Below are 19,061 nucleotides of genomic sequence, written 5' to 3' on the forward strand. Positions count from 1 at the left end.
AGGCTCCTCTGTCCATGGGGTTCTCCAAGCAAGAATACTGTCCATGGGATTCTCCAGGCAAAAATACTAGAGTGGTTTGCCATCTCCTACTTCAGGGGATCTTCCCAACCCAAGGATCAAACCTGTGTCTTCTGTGTCTCCTGTATTGGCAGGTGGATTTTTCATCACTGAGTCACCTGGGAAGCCCCAGAAGATAAAGTAATTTACAGTTAAATACAAAGTTTACTTTTTAAAAAACTGATTTCACCAGGTCATCATTTGAGTTGAAGTTAGGAATTAGGTAAGCTAAACATCTTTTTTTTCTTTTGTCCCAATCCAATATTTTTTTATTGGAGTATAGTTGCTTTGCAGCGTTGTGTTAGTTTCAGGTATTACAGCAAAGTGAATTAGTTATACACATACATACATCCACTTTTTAAAAAATTCTTCTCCCATGTAGCCCATTATAGAGTAATTGAGTAGAGTTCCCTGTGCTACACAGCACGTTCTTCTTAGTTACCTATTTTATACATAGGAGTGTGTATCAATCCTAATCTACCCCCCCCAAAAAAAATCCTAACCTCCCAATTTATCCTTCCCCCACACCCGCCCTCAGTAACCATAAGACCGTTTTCTACATCTGTGACTCTGTTTTGTAGATAAGTTCATTTGTGCCCCTTTTTTAATATTCCACATATAAGCAAATATAAATGTTGTATAATATTGCTTATATGTGGAATATAAAAAAGGGGGGGGCTGGAGAATTTCAGGACTGTATAGTCCATGGGGTCACCAAGAGTCGGACACAACTGAGAAATTTTCACTTTCACTTTTCACTATATGATATTTGTCTTTCTCTAATCCAACATATTTAATTAAAAATGAGTATACAGACAGCTTCTGAGCACTGTCTTCCTACTTAGAATCAATTTACTCCACTGATTTTTCAATGGTTCACTTTTCCCAGTTTAAGGAGATAGGCAATGATAATTCACATACAAGAAAATTATGAGAAAGGCACTTGTAGGTTTTGGTACACTGCAGATTTAAGAAACTACTAATACTAACAGTTCTACTTATAAACCCAGGTAACCAATTCTGAAGTGTCATATCCAAACAAAAAGTCTGAGACCACACATATTGAAATTCCTGGTTCCTCTCAACCAATGCATCCATATCCTAGAGAGGCATTTTGTCACTAATTACAGCCAATGGTGCGCTGGCTCCCAGGAGTCAGAGTTCTGTTTGGGGGTGCGTCGCTGCATACTTGGGTGCCAGTTCTTTGATGAGATTCACGTAGTCGATTTTTTCTGCACAGGCTCTGCACTCTTCTCCCCAGCCATGCAGTATCTGCTTCAGCTCTGCTACTCTCATCTTGGACAGGTCCACTGATGCCAAGTCCAGTTTCTTTTCTTCATGACAAAAAGGAAAGGCATACATTAAAAAAAAAAAAAAAACTAAGAAAAGCAAATGGTGTTACTTATCTTGGTACTGTCTACCCTGTGATCCAAAGTGGGGAAGGGTTCCAAGTTCTATGGAAACCAAGACATACCTAAGAAAAATGTATCATATACAAAGCTATTAGGATAACTCATGATCTATCAGATTTCCTCTCCATGGAATCATACTTGTTGCAAAACAGGGACCTATGCAGCATTCGTAAAATGAATAGCACCGCATCCTAATTGCTACTTTTAAGGAAAAAAGAAGGGAATCAAGAGGGTGGTGCCTTAGGATGGCCTTGTGTGAGTGGCCAACTGAAAGCCATGGATTGTAATTTACTAGAAAGTTATGGTTCACATTTTCTTTTAGTTTTTTTTTTAATGTGGACCATTTTTAAAGTCATTATTGAATTTGTTAAAATATTGCTTGTTTCATGTTTTGTTTTTTTGGCTGTGAGGCATGTGGGATCTTAGCTCCCCAACCAAGTATTGAACTTGTACCCCCTGCATTGGAAAGTGAAATCTTAACCAGTAGGCTGCAGGGAAATCCCATGGTTCAGTTTTTATAGAAAGATATGTCTGAGGTAAAACGGATGAGCATATATATTATAAAGCACTAATACAAATTAGTTTTTAATATAAATTTAAAGAATTTAAATACAATTTTAAAATATAAATTTAAAGAATATAAATACAATATAAAGAATTTAAGATAGCTTTTAAATACAAATTTAAAGAAACCCAAACACATGAATGAAATTAGGAGCATTCTCACCAATCCTTAGCTATTTTGGATCTCAGCTTAAACTCACCTGAACCCCCGTCCTCTACCGAGATTACCAAACCACACAGATTTTATTTACAGTCCTTTGGGGTATACCAACTTCTCTAATGCTGGTGCTTCTGTACCAGCCAGTCTGGTTCCTAACATTCTTGCCAATAGTATCTGTCACCAGCATCTAACTCCTCTAGCAAGACTGTTGTTTCCCTATTTACAGATTATCTTCAGAGGATGTGAAGAACTCAGCTACTTCTCTATTGCCAAGCCCAAAAATAGAAAAAAAAAAATAAGCTCATCTATAATATACTCATGACTATGATTTCTGTATCAGAAAGGGGCAGTTTTTCTCTTTCAAAGGAAAGTGTCCTCCCCACCTCCCCATCCACTAGGTGTATGCTTACGCATAGCTACAGCACTTCAGTTGACTTATTCAACTATTAGTTCTGGGGCTTCTCTGGCTGTCCAGTGGTTGAGACTACACACTTTCACTGCAAGGAGCATAGATTTGATCCTGGGTTGGGGAACTAAGATCCCACATGCTACATGGTGTGGCTAAAATATTTTTTTAATATTTTTTAAAAATTAGTGGCATCCTAGGACTTTTTCAGTTTGACATCTTTTGAAGCATTTCTTTTTGACCCCTACATAAAAGAATGTGGCATTTAAAAGCCTTTTAATAACCTAACATAGCTGTCAAGTGACTTATCAAAATTTTCCAGTAAGTATATCCTAATTTAAAAGTTGAATTTTAGACTTAGGAATAAACTTAATCAAGGGGGTCAAAGATCTGTACACAGAAAATGACAAGACTTTGATGAAAGAAATTGAAGAAGACACGAACAAATAGAAATAGATCCCATATTTATGGTTTGGAAGAATTCAAAATGTCCATACTAGACTTCCCTGGTGGTACAATGGATAAGAATCCACCTGCCAATGCAGGGGACACAGTTTCAATCCAGAAGGATTCCACATGCCACGGAGCAGCTGAGCCCATGGGCCACAACTATTCAGCCTCTGCTCTAGAGCACAACAAGTGCGACTGCCAAGCCTGTGCACTGCAATCACTGAAGTCCACATGCCCAGAGCCTGTGTTCTGCAACAGGAGGAGCTGAGTATTTGAGTATGGCGTGCTTAATCGTGTCTGACTCTTTGTGACCCCATAGACTAGCCCACCAGGCTCCTCTGTCCATGGGATTTGCTAGGCAAGAATACTGGAGTGGGTTGCCATTTTTTACTCCAGGAGATCTTCCCCACCCAGGGATCGAACCCACGTCTCCTGAGTCTCCTTCATTAGCAGTCGGAGTCTTTACCACTGCGCCGCCCAGGAAGCCCTCTGCAGCAAGAGAAGCCACCGCAGTAGGAAGCCTGCACACTACAACTAGAGAAAAGCCGGAATAAAGCAACAGACCCACAGCACAGCCAAAAATAAACAACATGAAGTTTTTTTAAAATTAATTGTCTATACTATCCAAAGCAATCTATAGAACCAATGTAATCCCTACTAAAATGCCAGTGGCACTTTTGCAGAGAGAGAAAAAAAAAAAGTCCTAAAATTTGTATGGAATCACAAAGGACCCCGAATAGTCAAAGCAGTCCTGAGAAAGAACAAAATGGTCAAGACAGTTAATAATGCTGTATTGTATATCTGAAAGTTGCTAAGAGAGTAGAGCTTAAATATTATCACAAAAAAGGAAGGGTAATTAGATGATATAATGGAGCTGTTCGCTAACCATCACAATTGGTAATTACATGATTATGATGGAGACATTAGCTAACGTAATCATATTACAATATATAAGTTTATCAAATCAACAGATTTTACACCTTAAACTTACACACTTTTATATGTCAATTACATCTCAGTAGAGCTGGAAATAAATGAAAGTTGTATATAAAGCCCTTTTTATTTGGAGGGTCACTACACTCTGTGCTCCAGAGAATTCTTACATATGTGTGTGTATATTTTGAATTTAAACTTTTTATTTCAATTAGAGTGTAGCCAATTAACAATATTGTGATAGTGTCAGATACACAGGAAAGGGATTCAGCCATACATATACATGTATTCATTCTTCCCCAAATTTCCCTCTCATCCAGGCTGCCACATGACGTTGAGCATAGTTCCCTGTGCTATACAGTGGGTCCCTGTTGGTTATCCATTTTAAATATAGCAGTGTGTAAATCTCAATACCAAACTCCCTATCTTTTTCCGCCACCCTTCCCCCACCGGTAACCATAAATTCGAGAATCTTTACAATTTTTAACAGTGATTCCTATTCTTTTAAAAAAACAGAGAAAGCAGACACATCCTCTCAGGTTAGAAACCAACTAACACCTTCCTGACTGAAAACATATTCCAAATCTACACTTACCTTGATTGTTAATTTCATGGCTGATATGACAGAATACCTTTAAGAGTAGAAGCTTTTATAGCCCAAATTTTAGTATTCCACAGCTCAAAGGCCCTTGTTCAATATCAACTTTTTCACCAAAAAGAAGCTGGGAAAAATTTAGAACTAGTGGTCTATTCAAGATAAATGGTTGAAGGAGAAAATTACTTTCTTTTAGGTGCTGGTAGTTTCTTCAGGTTATTCTAGAGAACTTATCATTTGATATCAATTTAAAAAGAAAATTCTCTATGGCACCCTAAAGCTACAGGGGAAAGGTTGATACCAAAAGTAAATCCAGTCCATGGCTCCCCAGGGGCCTCTAGTGGCCAGCATTGTCCAAACATTAGTTAAGTATTCATTTCTTCTCAATAATATCTGATGAATTTGTCTATTATTCAAGGGGCCCAGTAAGATAACTTGCTCATAGCAGAAATTATTCAAAAGAAATGTGCTAAATGAAAGAATCAGTACAGTTTTGTCCCTTTGGGGACTGTTTTTTCTATGGACTCAGTGATTCCTCCTTCTACTTCATTACTTGAAAGCCAAGAAAAAGATGCTAGTCCATCATCACCACCCTGTAAGTTAGGGCTTGCCCTTGCCCATTTGAGAAACAGGTTGTCTTTGATATCTTCCAGATATTAGATCTTTTTAAAGCCAGATGTGTAGCTATGGCACACAGGCATATTACACAGCTATGTTGAAAAATAAGACTAAAGTATTAATGATTCGGAGTTGGGTGCTAATTACTTAGGTAGTTTAAAATACTACACCACGTATGTAAGGTGAAACAATGACATAAACAAAAGAAATGGACTTTTCCTGGTGGAACTTCAGGGGTTAAAGGATAGGCTAAAGGCGGAATTCCCCAGCCTTCTATAAGTCCTTTCCATCTACCCCAAAGGCTGGCCCAGATACAAATTATCTGTATAAGAATAGATATATGTATGTAAAATTTATAAGGCCAAGGATAACGTTTTAAATAGGACATCTTCCTTTTCTGGGTGTTTATTTTTGGCACCCTTGATAAGTCTATTTCATCAGGCAAAATCTGATTTGATGTGATTAACCTATTTCCTAAAAGTTAAACCTGGCAGAGTGTTAGACCTAGGAAGAATATTAGAGCCCCATTTAAAACTTCAGGGTCCTTATATTACCTTTGAGTAGATGCACCTTTGGTCTTAATAGGTTACCAAGAGCTAATTCACCATGAATAGCTGCTCCCTTGATTTTTTTTTGTTTTAATTGGCCATACCACATGGCATGTGGGATCTTAGTTTCCTGATCAGGGATGCAACCCATGCCCCCTGCATTGAAAGGGCAGAGTTTGAACCCCTCCCTTGATATTTTGAACTTTTCCTTGACATATGTAGTTGAAAATGTCTTGGTGATTTAAGAGTTTGAATTTTGCCATTTGGGTGGGCAGTTTCACCTAATGCTGATTGTGCCAGAATTCACTTTTCTTTCGTGAAAGAAGCTCAGACAACACTGGACACCATCCAGTAGACCAGTATCCTATTAGCAAGTATAGAATTCCTTTTCTTCTAACACTGATTGTTGAGAAACCTGGCCCCATGTTTAGGGAACTGGCAATACACTGGACATTTGGGGGAAAACATTAAACTCCATTATACCATATTTCAGCTCACAGATCTGACTGTCCATCTTCTTCAGCTTCTCACATATCTTTGCGGCAGGCATGTGCACACTCATCGGGCGAGTGACCTCACTTAGGATCTTAGTAGCGGCATCTTTTGTTGCTCCTAGATAGTAGCACTGAAGGGGAACAAAGAGAATTTAGGGTCCCAGACACTGGAAAAAGCAAGCAGTAAAATTTAAAGAAGTGAGAAAGAGGTTAACCTAGTTTTCATGGCCCAGATCTTAAATTTAACCCCTACTCACTAAGACACAGGAAAACAATGACTCCATTCCCATGATCAGCCTAATTAGAAGTGCCCTAAAATTCACATTAAACTTAAAGACTAATGATAAGAGATAATAGTTGCTAAATGTCTTGTCTATGTCAGATGCTGCTCTCAGGGCTTTAAAGATATTGATGTATTTAATTCTCATAACAAGCCTGTGACATTAGTACTAGAACTTTCCCTATTTCACACCCAAGCCAACTGTAGGTCACCCAACCAGCAAGTAGAAGAGACTGAATTAATTTAAAAATCCAGCCTTCTGGCTCTGGGGTCCATGCCCTGTTCCATCATGTTATACTGCCTTTCAAGCTACCTGAAAAGCATTTTACATTTAAAAATATAAAACTTAATGGTGCAGACAACACTGAGATTTTTATAGTGTGTCAGTGATGAGCAGTTAACAAGGCGAATTTAACTGACAAACTCAATACGACAATTTTAGGCAAAGCAAATTGGCCCCAAATTGCACTAAATTGTCTTTAGTGCTATAAAGACAGTATATTGGAACAAGTCATTTGTGTTTACCCAGGAAACACCATTTCAAGATAATAAAAATACTTCATTAATTATGCATAAATAATGATGTAAAAATATATTGATAGGTTTCACTAATTGTCTTGATTAGAAATGTAAAGTCTACCCACACTTAGGACAGTAAATAAATTCTCATTAGGAATTCAATTGTATAGTAAATAATTTCATTTAAGCAATCATGGAATTGGTTGCCTGTGTTTTTTCCAAAAAGCCAAATGAAACCAGACATATTCTAGGTGAAAATACATTGACTCCATTTTCCTGAAAGATCAATTTTTGCTGGCCTTCTACAGGGAACATGCTTGGGGCAAGCATCCAAACAGGAGAACATTAAACTCAAGATAAGAAATGAAACAGTTAGCAGTTTTCTCCAAGCACAGGGGGGAAATGAAAGGTGAAAATTTACCATACCAGGCGGTTTTCTTTTCCTTTGACATCCAAGCAAAAGTTGATCAATTCTTTTTCTATGGTGTCCAGAGAAAAGTTGACTCCTCTGGCTATCAGAGAGTTGTAGAATCGGTTCAAGAATTCTTGACATACTATAAGGAACAAAGAAATTATGTATTTGTGTATTTATGTACAATATCACCACTACCACACCTACGTACATGTCTCTCCCACCAAATAAAAAAGTATGATTCAGTGCATTGTGACAACAAATTCATATTATAGGTAAGAATGGTTTGGGGTCTGTACGTATTAGCTTAGTATTGGGCCTTGAATATCATAAGCTTATTGAATCAATCCAGTCTGTGAAACCAAGTTCCACTCTCAAATATGAGAATTTCCCACCTAATGTGAGAATGTCACTAACCCTAAAGGAACCTATAGCCAGCCTCCTCTGGGACATGATGCTAGGGACAGCTTTGGTAAAGCACAGAGAAGAACCACAAGTATGTGTCTTGAATGAAGCTCCTTGGTAGTCTGCATCTGTGTCTTTGTTCCAGTTTGAACCCCTATCTAAACAATCATATTCAGTCCCAGGGTCCAAAGTTAGGGAAGAGATGATGATCAGAAGAGGCACAGGCAAAAGAACAACCCTAGTAACTGGCTGTTGGCACCATTGTGAGTACTTTATGTGGATGAACTCATTCCAGTCTCAGATCAGAGCTCTGATGTAGATACATTTCTACCTCTATTTTACAGATGAAGAGGCTGAGTCAGAGAGAGACCAATGAACTTGCCCAGTAAATGGATGAGGCAATTTGACCCCAGGAGGTCTCACTCCGGTCCACAGCCTCATCCACTAGGTTACTCTGCAACAGGAGGAGCTGCTTTCCCATGTTGCTAGCTCAAAGGGGCAGGTGTGTAGTTCAAGCAAGCTGAAAAGGAGATGGAGACCAGAGCTTGTGCTGGAACAAAGCAGCCCTAATATTAGAAAGAGAATTTTAGGGGAATATCATAAGGAAGAGCAGCAAATTCTATGGTTGTTATTTAGTCACTTAGTCGTGTCCAACTCTTTACAACCCTATGAACTGTAGTCCACCAGGCTTCTCTTTCCATGGGATTTCCCTGGCAAGAATACTGGAGTGGTTGCCATTTCCTTCTCTAAGGGATCTTCCTGACCCAGTGATCAGACTCATGTCTCCCCCATCTCTTGCATTGCAGGCAGATGATCTACTGCTGAGCCACCAGGGCTCATTAAAAATTCCAAAAGGTTTTGTCAAATCAGATTTGACGAACTGATCCAAAAATACATATGAAAAAACAAGAGCAAATGAAAGCCAAGAAATTTCTGAAGAAGGAACTTGGGGAGTAGATCTTACTGATATCAAGATAATTCTAAAGCTATAGTATTTAAAATATGATGGGACTGGTGCAGAAAAAAAGCCACTGGAACAAAAGTGAGACTAGAAACAAATCCAGAAATCTAGAGGAACTTGGTATAGGCTGGAAGCAATGTTAAAAATCAGTGGGGGAAAAAATGCACAAGTCAATAAATGATACTCAGACCATATACCATGGGAAAAGATCAACTTAGATCCCTATTGGAAATGACACAAATGTGAATCCCAGGAGAATAAAGACATAAGAGAAAAGCCACAAAACAAGTTTTAGAGGAAAGCATCTTCTTCATGGCATCAGGATAAGGAAGAATTGCTTAAAGACGATACCAAACCAGAGGCTGTACATTTAATTACATCAAAATTAACCACTTCTGTAAATGCAGAATAAATCATAAGCAAATGATAAGACAAGCCACAAACGAGGAGGGTATTTACAACTTATATAACTGACAAAGGATTAATACTCCAAACACATTTTTGCTGTGGTCATACCCTTAGGTCCAGTCATTATCAGTTGCTATAACTCCTCTGTATTCTCAGTGGAAACATTCCATTGTCTGATCTTCATCTCCCATCTTCCCGGCTCACACCCTCTAACATCCCAGCACCAACAATTCTCTGACCTCGCCAGGTTACATTGGTTCAGCTACCTTTCCACCATGCTTCCTCACCCAGCTCAGATTCTGTGGTTCAACATTATAATCACTCCTTTTCACACAAATTCAACTCCCTTGTATCTCTTTCCTTTGTTGGACTTACCCAGCAAAATCTTAACGCTGGTCGAAACCTCTTTCCACCCACTTGACACCTACACTCACTTAACACGGCTGGAGGAAACTGCACCACCAGGCTCGCTGGTCTTGCTGTTAACTCATGACTGCTGATTTCAATGAGCCACCAGTGTGGCCAACAATCCCACTGCGTGGCCCTCACCCACACTCTCTCCCACTCCCAAAAGGACGACTACACAGCAGCTCTCTAGCAAGCCTTGCCTAACACCTCCACCCCATCGTCATGGTTGATCCTGCTTTCCATTTCTTCAAGGGGCAAAAGAAAGCAACAAAAGAGAACTCTCATTTGCCTCTGTCACCGCCTCTACTGCACTTGTCCCAGCAGAGTCTACTTTAATTCTATGAGTGAAGTGTGACAACTCTTCCACCTGCTAAGTAGATCTATCAGCTCCCTGCTCCTGCACCTCTGGCCTCTGTCTTTTCCTGTATTGTTCCCTTGAACATGCTACTAATTCTCACATCTTAAAAGCAACAGAATCTCCCGCAACACCCCTCCCCAACACAAAACACCATCCCATTTCTCCACTCTTCTTTAAGAAAATCACTCTAAAATAAATTTTATAATTTAAAAAAAGTTTCCAAGTCTCTTCTATTTTTAGTTTTAAATATTTATTATAGGTTTTTCTGTAGAAGAGAAGGATTTCTTTTGCCCAAACCCATCTCCTGTAAAAAGCGTTTGGTTGGATATTTTGATGTAGCCTTACAATCTTTGTAAGGACAGGGAAGCCTGCCATGCTGCAGTTCATGGGGTCGCAAAGAGTCAGACACGACTTAGCAACTGAACAACGGCAACAATCTTTGTCTTCTAACTTGAGTATTTACAACTTAGTACTTAAAAAATATAACAATGCCACCCGCAGGAAAAGAGCTACAACTTTTTTTTTAAGATAATGATAAAGTTTAAAATCAGGCTAGTGAAATTATTAAACTAATTAGTAACTAATTAGTTAAAATTATTAAACTAACTAATTAGTAAACTAGGAACATTGTTTTCAGCAGTTCCATCCACACCTTCTAGAACTGAAGTTGGTCCCACATTATCTGTTCCACTTTATTTTGGATGGAAAAAAAGACACCAGATTAGTCTTGCTGGTGCCAGGACCAGGGGGAATTGCTACCTAGGAATAAGATACATGTTATAATGCATTGAGACTTTAAGAATAACCAGAAGTTCTTGAATAAATGTAGGCTAAACTTCATCATTCCAATTTTATTTTTACTACTGCCTTGAATAAATTAGTTCCCAACTCCATACTCAGAGGCGGTTTAGTAGTGATTCAGTGCTTGGGCTCTGAAGTCAAACTTTCTGGGCCCAAATCCTGGCTATACTATTTAATATTAATTAGCTGTGACTTAAGGCCTTTCAATGTTGAATCATCTGACAATCTAACTACCATTCCTTTGAAGTTTTACCAGTCTTCTTTTTCTGTGCTTAAGATTTTCCTTTTGTGTTTTTCAGTTTCCTTCTGATGAGGTTAGATGTGGAATTATTTTCATTTATACTGTTTGGAATATGCTGGACTTCAAAATCTGTGGATGGCTGATTTTTATCAGCTTGCAAAAATGAGTTATCATCTCTTTTGCTCCACCCATACCTCTCCCTTCTCCTTCTGGAAGTCCACTTAACATATGTGGGAATTTTTCTCTTGAACCACATTGTACCTTTATCTCTGTTTTGTATTTTTATTCTCGGAATCACTCAGTGATTCCTTCTTGACAATTTCTTCAGTCTTCAACTCTCTAATTCTTTTTCTCAGCTCTGTCTAATCCACTGTTAGTCCCACTTATTTTTATTTATTGATTTATTTTTATTTGTTGGCTGGGCCGGGTCTTCGTTGCTGCGTGTGGGTGTTCTCTAGTTTCAGTGCCTGGGCTTCTCATTGCAGTGGTTTCTCTTATTGCAGAGCATGGGCTCTAGGTACACAGGCCTCAGAAGTTGCGCTCGTGGGCTTAGTAGTTGTGGCACATGGGCTCAGTTGCTCTGAGGCATGTGGAATCTTTCCAAACCAGGGATCAAACCCATGTCCCCTGCTTCGGCAGGTGGACTCTCCAACACTGAACCACCAGGGAAGTCCTAATCCTACTAATTTCTGTTTGTGTATGTTTATTTGGTTCTTTTAAACATATGTTGGAAATATTTTTAATAGTCTCCTGTCCTTTATTCATATTTTCAATCCCTTCATTTCTTTACATATAATACAGTTTATACATATAATGCAGTTTATATTCTGTGCCTGATAATGCTCATCCCCAAAGCCTTTCCAGGTATGCTGCCTCCGTCTCGTCTCAACCGGCTGCCACTTAGGATGCTCTTCTTCCCATGTGCTTGTGATTTTTCTAATCGTGAGCTTTCTTTCTGAGAACTTTGTTGGAATTATTAGAATTTTGTGGGACTGGGTTGAAGGCAGATTCCTATCAGTGAGACTAACATTTGCTCATACCTACTTGAAATCCCTTTAGACTAAATTGTCAGTTTGAGATGTTTTGGATCACCCAGGTTGGCTGTGTACATTTGGACTTCAGTGCATATGTGTGGTAGCTTGTGAGTATGAGTGATTAGGAGGTATTTTTTGTTTTCCCTTTTTATTCAGTAAAAAAGCTCAAGTACTACAATTCCCTTTAGTCTCTAGAGATGGTGGTAGAGTTGTGGTTATTTCCAGGTCACTTTTTATAATGAAGGTCTAGCTCTCTAGGGTTTCAAACTAATCAGAGGAGGATCCAGTTATTATGTGCCTAACTTGAGAAGGTTCTGGGCTATATCTTTATCCTTCCTTTTTATTGTATTCATTCTTTTTACTTTATAGCCATGAAAAATCTAAGTTCCAATCGCCTGGGTGGCAAATACTCTTAAGAAAACTCCCAGCCTCAGGGGTGCCTTTACTGCTTTTAGTTCCCATTTTCACATTGGTTTTGGCCTCTGAGTATGCCTTCCTGGGCTTCCCTGGTGGCTTAGTGGTAAAGAACTCACCTGTCAATGCAGGAGACACAGGTTCCATCCCTGGGTCGGGAAGATCTCCTGGAGAAGGACATGGTAATCCACTCCAGTATTCTTGCCTGGGAAAATACCATGGTCAGAGGAGCCTAGCAGGGTACAGTCCATGGGGTTGCAAAACCGTCAGACACGACTTAGCAACTAAACAACAAACAACAAGGCCTTCCTAACTTACACTTCATATTTTTCATTTTATCCAGTGTTTTTAGTTGTTTTCAGCTGAAGGGCCAGAAATGTCCATTTTTAGAACATGATTGTTATGCTATTTAATAAGAACAGAACACTAAATATAATAGCCATGTTGTGGGTTTAACAAACATTTATTGAGCAATTAGTAAGTGCCTGACAGTATTCTATAGGCTGTTGGAAAAACAAAGTTCCTACTCTCAAGGATCACATTCTAGTGAATAAATAAAAGTCTCTTGTGGCTATGAAGGAACATCAACTTGGTAAGTAGGATAGAGGGTGACAGGGTAATAGTATTATTCTAAATGGGGTGGTCAGGGAAGGTCTCTCAGATAAAGTTGTATTTGAGCACAAGGGAATAAGCAAATGGGAAAACAGATTAAGTGTACTGCTGGGGAGAAACTCTCCAGGCAGAAGGAAGAATAGGGCAGGGGTGTCCTTGGCAGCACCAGGAACAGTCAGGGAACCAATATTGGGGAAGTAGAGTGATGAAGAGGGAGGGTAGTAGAAAATGAGGTCAAATAAACAGCAGCATGCCAGGTCACCTAGGGCCTTGGGGCCATGGTAGGGACCCTGGGTCCTGCTCTGAGAAGGGACGCCATTAAAGGTTTTGAGAAGAGTGCAGTGGTCTGACATGACTTTTAAATTATGCCTCTGGAGGTTTTTCAGAGAATAGCTGGCAGGGGGACAAGAAGGAAAGGAGCTAGAACAGTTTGGAGGTTCTTAAAATAGCTGCCTATCTTGGACCAAGGTGGGAGCCTTGGAGGTGATGAGATGCTGGATGTATTTTGAAGGCAAAGCCAAAAGAATTTACTAATGGATTAGATGTGGCATGCGAGAGGCACAGAGGTGTGGGCAGAGACAAAAGTCAAGAATGACTTCAAGGATTTTGGCCTGAGATACTATAAGAATGGAGTTTGCCATTTGCTAAACTGGGAAGCTCAGCAGGAATTCAGTCTTTTTTTAATGTATTTTTATTTATTTGACTGCATCAGGTCTTAGTTGCAGCATGTGGGATCTAGTTCCCTGACCTGGGATCAAACCTAGGCCTCCTGCACTGGGAAACCAGAGTCTTAGCCACTGGACCCACCAGGGAAGTCCCAGGAATTAAGTCTAGACGTACTTCAGTGAAGTTTGAGATACTTCTAGACAACTGTGACAACTAATTTTATATGCATCCACTTGGAAAGTGTTTTTGAATGAGATTAACATTTAGATCCATGAACTCTAGGTAAACGGATTGCCCTCCATGATATGGATAAGCCTCTTCCAATCAGCTGAAGGCCTGAATAGAACAAAAATGATTGCCCTTCCCAAACATGAGGGATTTCTCCAGCAGACCGCTTAATAATGCACCATCAACTTTCCTGGGACCCCAGCCTGTTGGCCCACAATACAGACTTTAGATATCTCAGTCTCCGTAATCAGGAGAGCCATTCCTTATAATAAATCTATCTGTACGTATATATGTATGTATCTTCTTCATCTGTTTCTCTAGAGAACACTAATACACTATTTGACACCACAAACAGTAAGGAGCAGCTAGGTATGTACATCTGGAGTTATATGATTATACTCTTTGCAGCCAAAGATGGAGAAGTTCAATACAGTCAGCAAAAACAAGACTGGGAGCTGACTGTGGCTCAGATCATGAACCCCTTATTGCCAAATTCAGACTGAAATTGAAGAAGGTAGGAAAAACCACTAGACCATTCGGGTATGACCTAAATCAAACCCCTTATGACTGTACAGTGGAAGTGACAAATAGAGTCAAGGGATTAGATCTGATAGAGTGCCTGAAGAACTATGGATGGAGGTTCATGACACTGTACAGGAGGCAATGATGAAGACCATCCCAAAGAAAGAGAAATGCAAAAAGGCAAAATGGTTTTCTGAAAAGGCAAAAAGGCCTTACAAATAGCTATGAAAAGAAGAGAAGCGAAAGGCAAAGGAGAAAAGGAAAGACATACCGTTTGAATGCAGAGTTCCAAAGAATAGCAAGGAGAGATAAGAAAGCCTTCCTCAGTGATCAATGCAAAGAAATAGAAGAAACCAATAGAATGGGAAAGACTAGATATCTCTTCAAGAAAATTAGAGATACCAAGGGAACATTTCATGCAAAGATTGGCACAATAAAGGACAGAAAAGGATCATTGAAAAAGCAAGAGAGTTCCAGAAAAACATCTACTTCAGCTTTATTGACTATGCCAAAGCCTTTGACTGTGTGGATCACAACAAACTGTGGAAAATTCTTAAAGAGATGGGAATACCAGACCACTTGACCTGCCTCCTGAGAAATCTGTAGGCAGGTCAAGAAGCAACAGTTAGAACTGGACATGGAACAACAGACTGGTTCCAAATTGGGAAAGGAGTACGTCAAGGCTGTATGTTGTCACCCTGTTTATTTAAATTATATGCTGAGTACATCACGAGAAACACTTGACTGGATGAAGCACAAGCTGGAAGCAAGACTGCTGGGAGAAATATCAATAACTTCAGATATGCAGATGACACCACCCTTATGGCAGAGAGCGAAGAAGAACTAAAGAGCCTCTTGATGAAAGTGAAAGAGGAGAGTGAAAAAGTTGACTTAAAGTCCCACATTCAGAAAACTAAGATCATGGCATCTGGTCCCATTATTTCATGGCAAATAGATGGGCAAACAGTGGAAACAGTGTCAGACTTTATTTTTGGGGGCTCCAAAATCACTGCAGATGGTGACTGCAGCCATGAAATTAAAAGATGCTTGCTCCTTGGAAGAAAAGTTATGACCAACCTAGATAGTATATTAAAAAGCAGAGACATTACTTTGCCAACAAAGGTCTGTCTAGTCAAAGCTATGGTTTTTCCAGTAGTCATGTATGGATGTGAGAGTTGGACTATTAAGAAAGCTGAGCACTGAAGAATTGATGCTTTTGAACTGTGGTGTTGGAGAAGACTTGAGAGTCCCTTGGACAGAAAGCAGATCCAACCGGTCAATCCTAAAGGAGATCAGTTCTGAATATTCATTGGAAGGACTGATGCTAAAGCTGAAACTGAAACTCCAATACTTTGGCTACCTGGTGCAAAGAACTGAGTCATTAGAAAAGACCCTGATGCTGGGAAAGATTGAAGGCGGCAGGAGAAGGGGACAACAGAGGATGAGATGGTTGGATGGCTCAATGGACGTGAGTTTGAGTAAACTCCGGGAGTTGGTGATGGACAGGGAGGCCCAGCCTGATGCAGTCCATGGGGTTGCAAAGAGTCGGACATGACTGAGCGCCTGAACTGAACAGTAAAATGGTGCTAAAGGATGAGACCACAGGATAGGGAGAGATCCCAGGTCTCAGTGTGATGTAACTCCATTGTGTAGGAGTTGAAAAGATGTAAAGAACTGGAAAAGACTGAAATAAGAAGCCAATAAGGTAGGATGAGAACAAAGAATGAGTGTGTCCCAGGAGACAGTGAAGAAAGTGTTAAAAGGGAGGGACTGACTGATCAGTTGTGCTGAGTGTTACTGATAGAATGTGGAAAACATGCATTTTGCTAAGTTTAATTAGCAAATAGACCGAGTATGCAAAGGAGATACCTGCTGTAGTGATCAATGCAAAAACCATCTTTAAAGCTTTCTGGTTTCCTCTGATTCTCCTCTTCCTGCAAAAGAAACCCTGTGTTCTGATGTCTCAAAGCTCCTTCTCTATTCTCAAATACACCTTCAAATGATATCCACACTTCAACTGTTGCTCTGTCAATGTATTGCCTAGATGATGGAAGTTGGGAATTCTAACTTGCACTTTGAATGATATACTTTTGACTCACTAAAAGCTATGTAACCTGTTATTGAAGCACTATATAACACATGTTCAACAGAATTGAACTATGCACCATGGTAACTGCTGGAGATGGTCTGGGAAGAGAAACAGTCTTGACTGTCAAGGAAGGCACACATGGAGGAAGCCAAAATGATTTCTCAACACTATGAGACATGTACTAGATACAAAAGGGAGGCACCTCCCTGGACGAAGTTGGAAGATCAGTAAAATATACTACATATGGGAATTACATGATCACCATCTAGGGGAAGGATGCAATTGTGGCAGCTGAAAATGGTGAATGTTGGTAACAAGGCACTGGAGCTGGGCAGAAGAAGGAAGCAGAGTCAATCAGAAGGTAGAATCAGTAGCCCCAGTGTTTATGGGTTTAGGGGATCAGGGAGAGAAGTCTAGTCTAGTGGACTAGTTATACACTGGTGTCATAGCATAACAGACTTGGGGGACTGAGAAGGAGAGCAGAAAGTAACTTTGGTTTGTGACTCTGTTGAGTTTGAAGTAGAAGATATCTAAGTAGAGGTGTTCAGTTGTCAATTGGATGCAAGGTCTGGGACTCCAGAAAGGAGGTTGGGTAGGTATAAACATCTGGGATTAATCAGACTATGGGAAGGTCAATTCCAATTGCACAGAAGAGTGTGTAGACTGAGAAGACAGGAGGGCAGAGGGTGGAATTCTGGAAAATTCTAACATTGAAGCCATGGCTAGAGAATTAGAAACTTACAAAGATACTGTCAAACAAATGCACACAGAGACAGGAAGCAAAAGCAGGGGGAAAGCAGTATCATAGCCATGAAGAGAAGAAATTTTAAGTGAAAGTGAAAGCCGGTCAGTCATGTCCGACTCTTTGCGATGCCATAGACTATACAGTCCATGGAATTCTCCTGGCCAGAATACTGGAGTGGGTAGCCTTTCCCTTCTCCAGGGGATCTTCCCAATCCAGGCATCGAACCCAGGTCTCCCGCATTGCAGGCGGATTCTTTACCAGCTGAGCCACAAGTAAAACCCAGAGAGGGAGGAACCAGCACAGCTAATTACCTTCTTTGATCTCATTAACAGCCCTCTGAGATAGGTATTATCACCTTGATTTTTCAAGAACCAGGTACAGTGCCAGTTGGATCCAGAAGGCCGAGTGGGACGTAGACCCACATATTGTAGCTGCAAGTCCACAGAGGAGATTCTGTGAACAGAAAAGGACTGATTCTTCTGTATTCCTCCTCTTTCTAACGAGTTAAAGTACTCCTTTGTAAAGCACCTTTTCCCTGTGAAGTCCTGCTGCTGCTACTGCTGCTAAGTCACTTCAGTCGTGTCCGACTCTGTGTGACCCCATAGACGGCAGCCCACCAGGCTCCTCATCCCTGGGATTCTCCAGGCAACAACACTGGAGTGGGTTGCCATTTCCTTCTCCAATGCATGAAAGTGAAAAGTGAAAGTGAAGTCGCTCAGTCGTGTCTGACTCTTGGCGACCCCATGGACTACACCCTACCAGGCTTCTCAGTACAAGGGATTTTTCAGGCAAGAGTACTGGAGTGGGGTGTCATTGCTTTTTCCATGTGAAGTCCTAACAAATGTTAATTCTCTCCTCTGATTTAAGCCATTTCACCTCAATTACAGACAGTTTGTCACGTTTTGTCTTTTTGGGAGTTACAAACTAATTTGGACTTGAAAGACTTCTGTGTAAACACAAGTGTTGCGGGTTAGGGCAGCACGTGCCTGTACAGCTAGACGTGTGTGCACAAAATCGAGTCCAAATCCAAACGCACCAGCTTTGACGGCGGCGGTTTAATAGAGCAAGACCAAGAACGCAGTCTGACGGTGTCACTGGGCCCAGCTCGAACTTTTGCCTAGGCTTGGACGAAGGCGATCAGAAACCAGGGCCAGGGCCCGCATTCCTGAGTGAAATGTTATTTATAGCCAAGGCTGGGAGACGCCAAAGCTAACAACAGCTGCGCTGTGACCTGGTGCCACCGCCATGCAAGCAGGTCTCACACCGCTCACCTTCACAGTCGGCGCCCGGGATCCCCCAGGCCTCCTGGCCCTGCACCCGCCCCGGGTTAGAGACCCAAAGTCCGGCGCAAAAGGCCACCATCGCGGCTGCGCCGCCGCACCACATGTTGAGCCAGCAGTTTCAAACTCCTCGCCACCTGCGAAAAGAACAGCCGCGCGGGTATCGCCCGCAGGACGACGCGGCGAGGAGCCTGGGACGCAATGAATCTACCCGGAGTTGCTAGGACAAATGACGCAACTCAACCGTGAGTTTCCATTGGCTCTCAAGGAAAGGGTATGGAAGGGTGGGACGAAGGAGCCTTTTCGTCCCCGCCCCACCCCCACCCTCCCCGACCTGCGCGTGCGCAATATTGCTCACGCCGGGCTGCCCCAGCGGGGCGGGGGGACACTCACTATAGCTAATCGCCGACTGCGCGACAGAAAAGGCGGGACCTTCACGCT

General features: G+C 40.9%; 1 protein-coding gene across 1 annotated transcript; it reads right to left on the reverse strand.

Moving 5' to 3' along the window:
* Positions 1-627: 627 nt before the first annotated feature.
* Positions 628-18,807, reverse strand: CDNF (cerebral dopamine neurotrophic factor). Its single transcript, XM_061126271.1, has 4 exons — positions 18,612-18,807; positions 7,463-7,590; positions 6,227-6,368; positions 628-1,391 (listed from the first exon to the last, which is right to left on the reverse strand). Exons 1-4 carry the CDS (start codon positions 18,724-18,726, stop codon positions 1,213-1,215), a joined length of 564 nt encoding a protein of 187 aa, XP_060982254.1. The 5' UTR covers positions 18,727-18,807; the 3' UTR covers positions 628-1,212.
* Positions 18,808-19,061: the final 254 nt, after the last annotated feature.

This window comes from Dama dama, chromosome 23 (assembly GCF_033118175.1).
Source record: "Dama dama isolate Ldn47 chromosome 23, ASM3311817v1, whole genome shotgun sequence".
In the NCBI taxonomy this organism is placed as follows: domain Eukaryota; kingdom Metazoa; phylum Chordata; class Mammalia; order Artiodactyla; family Cervidae; genus Dama; species Dama dama.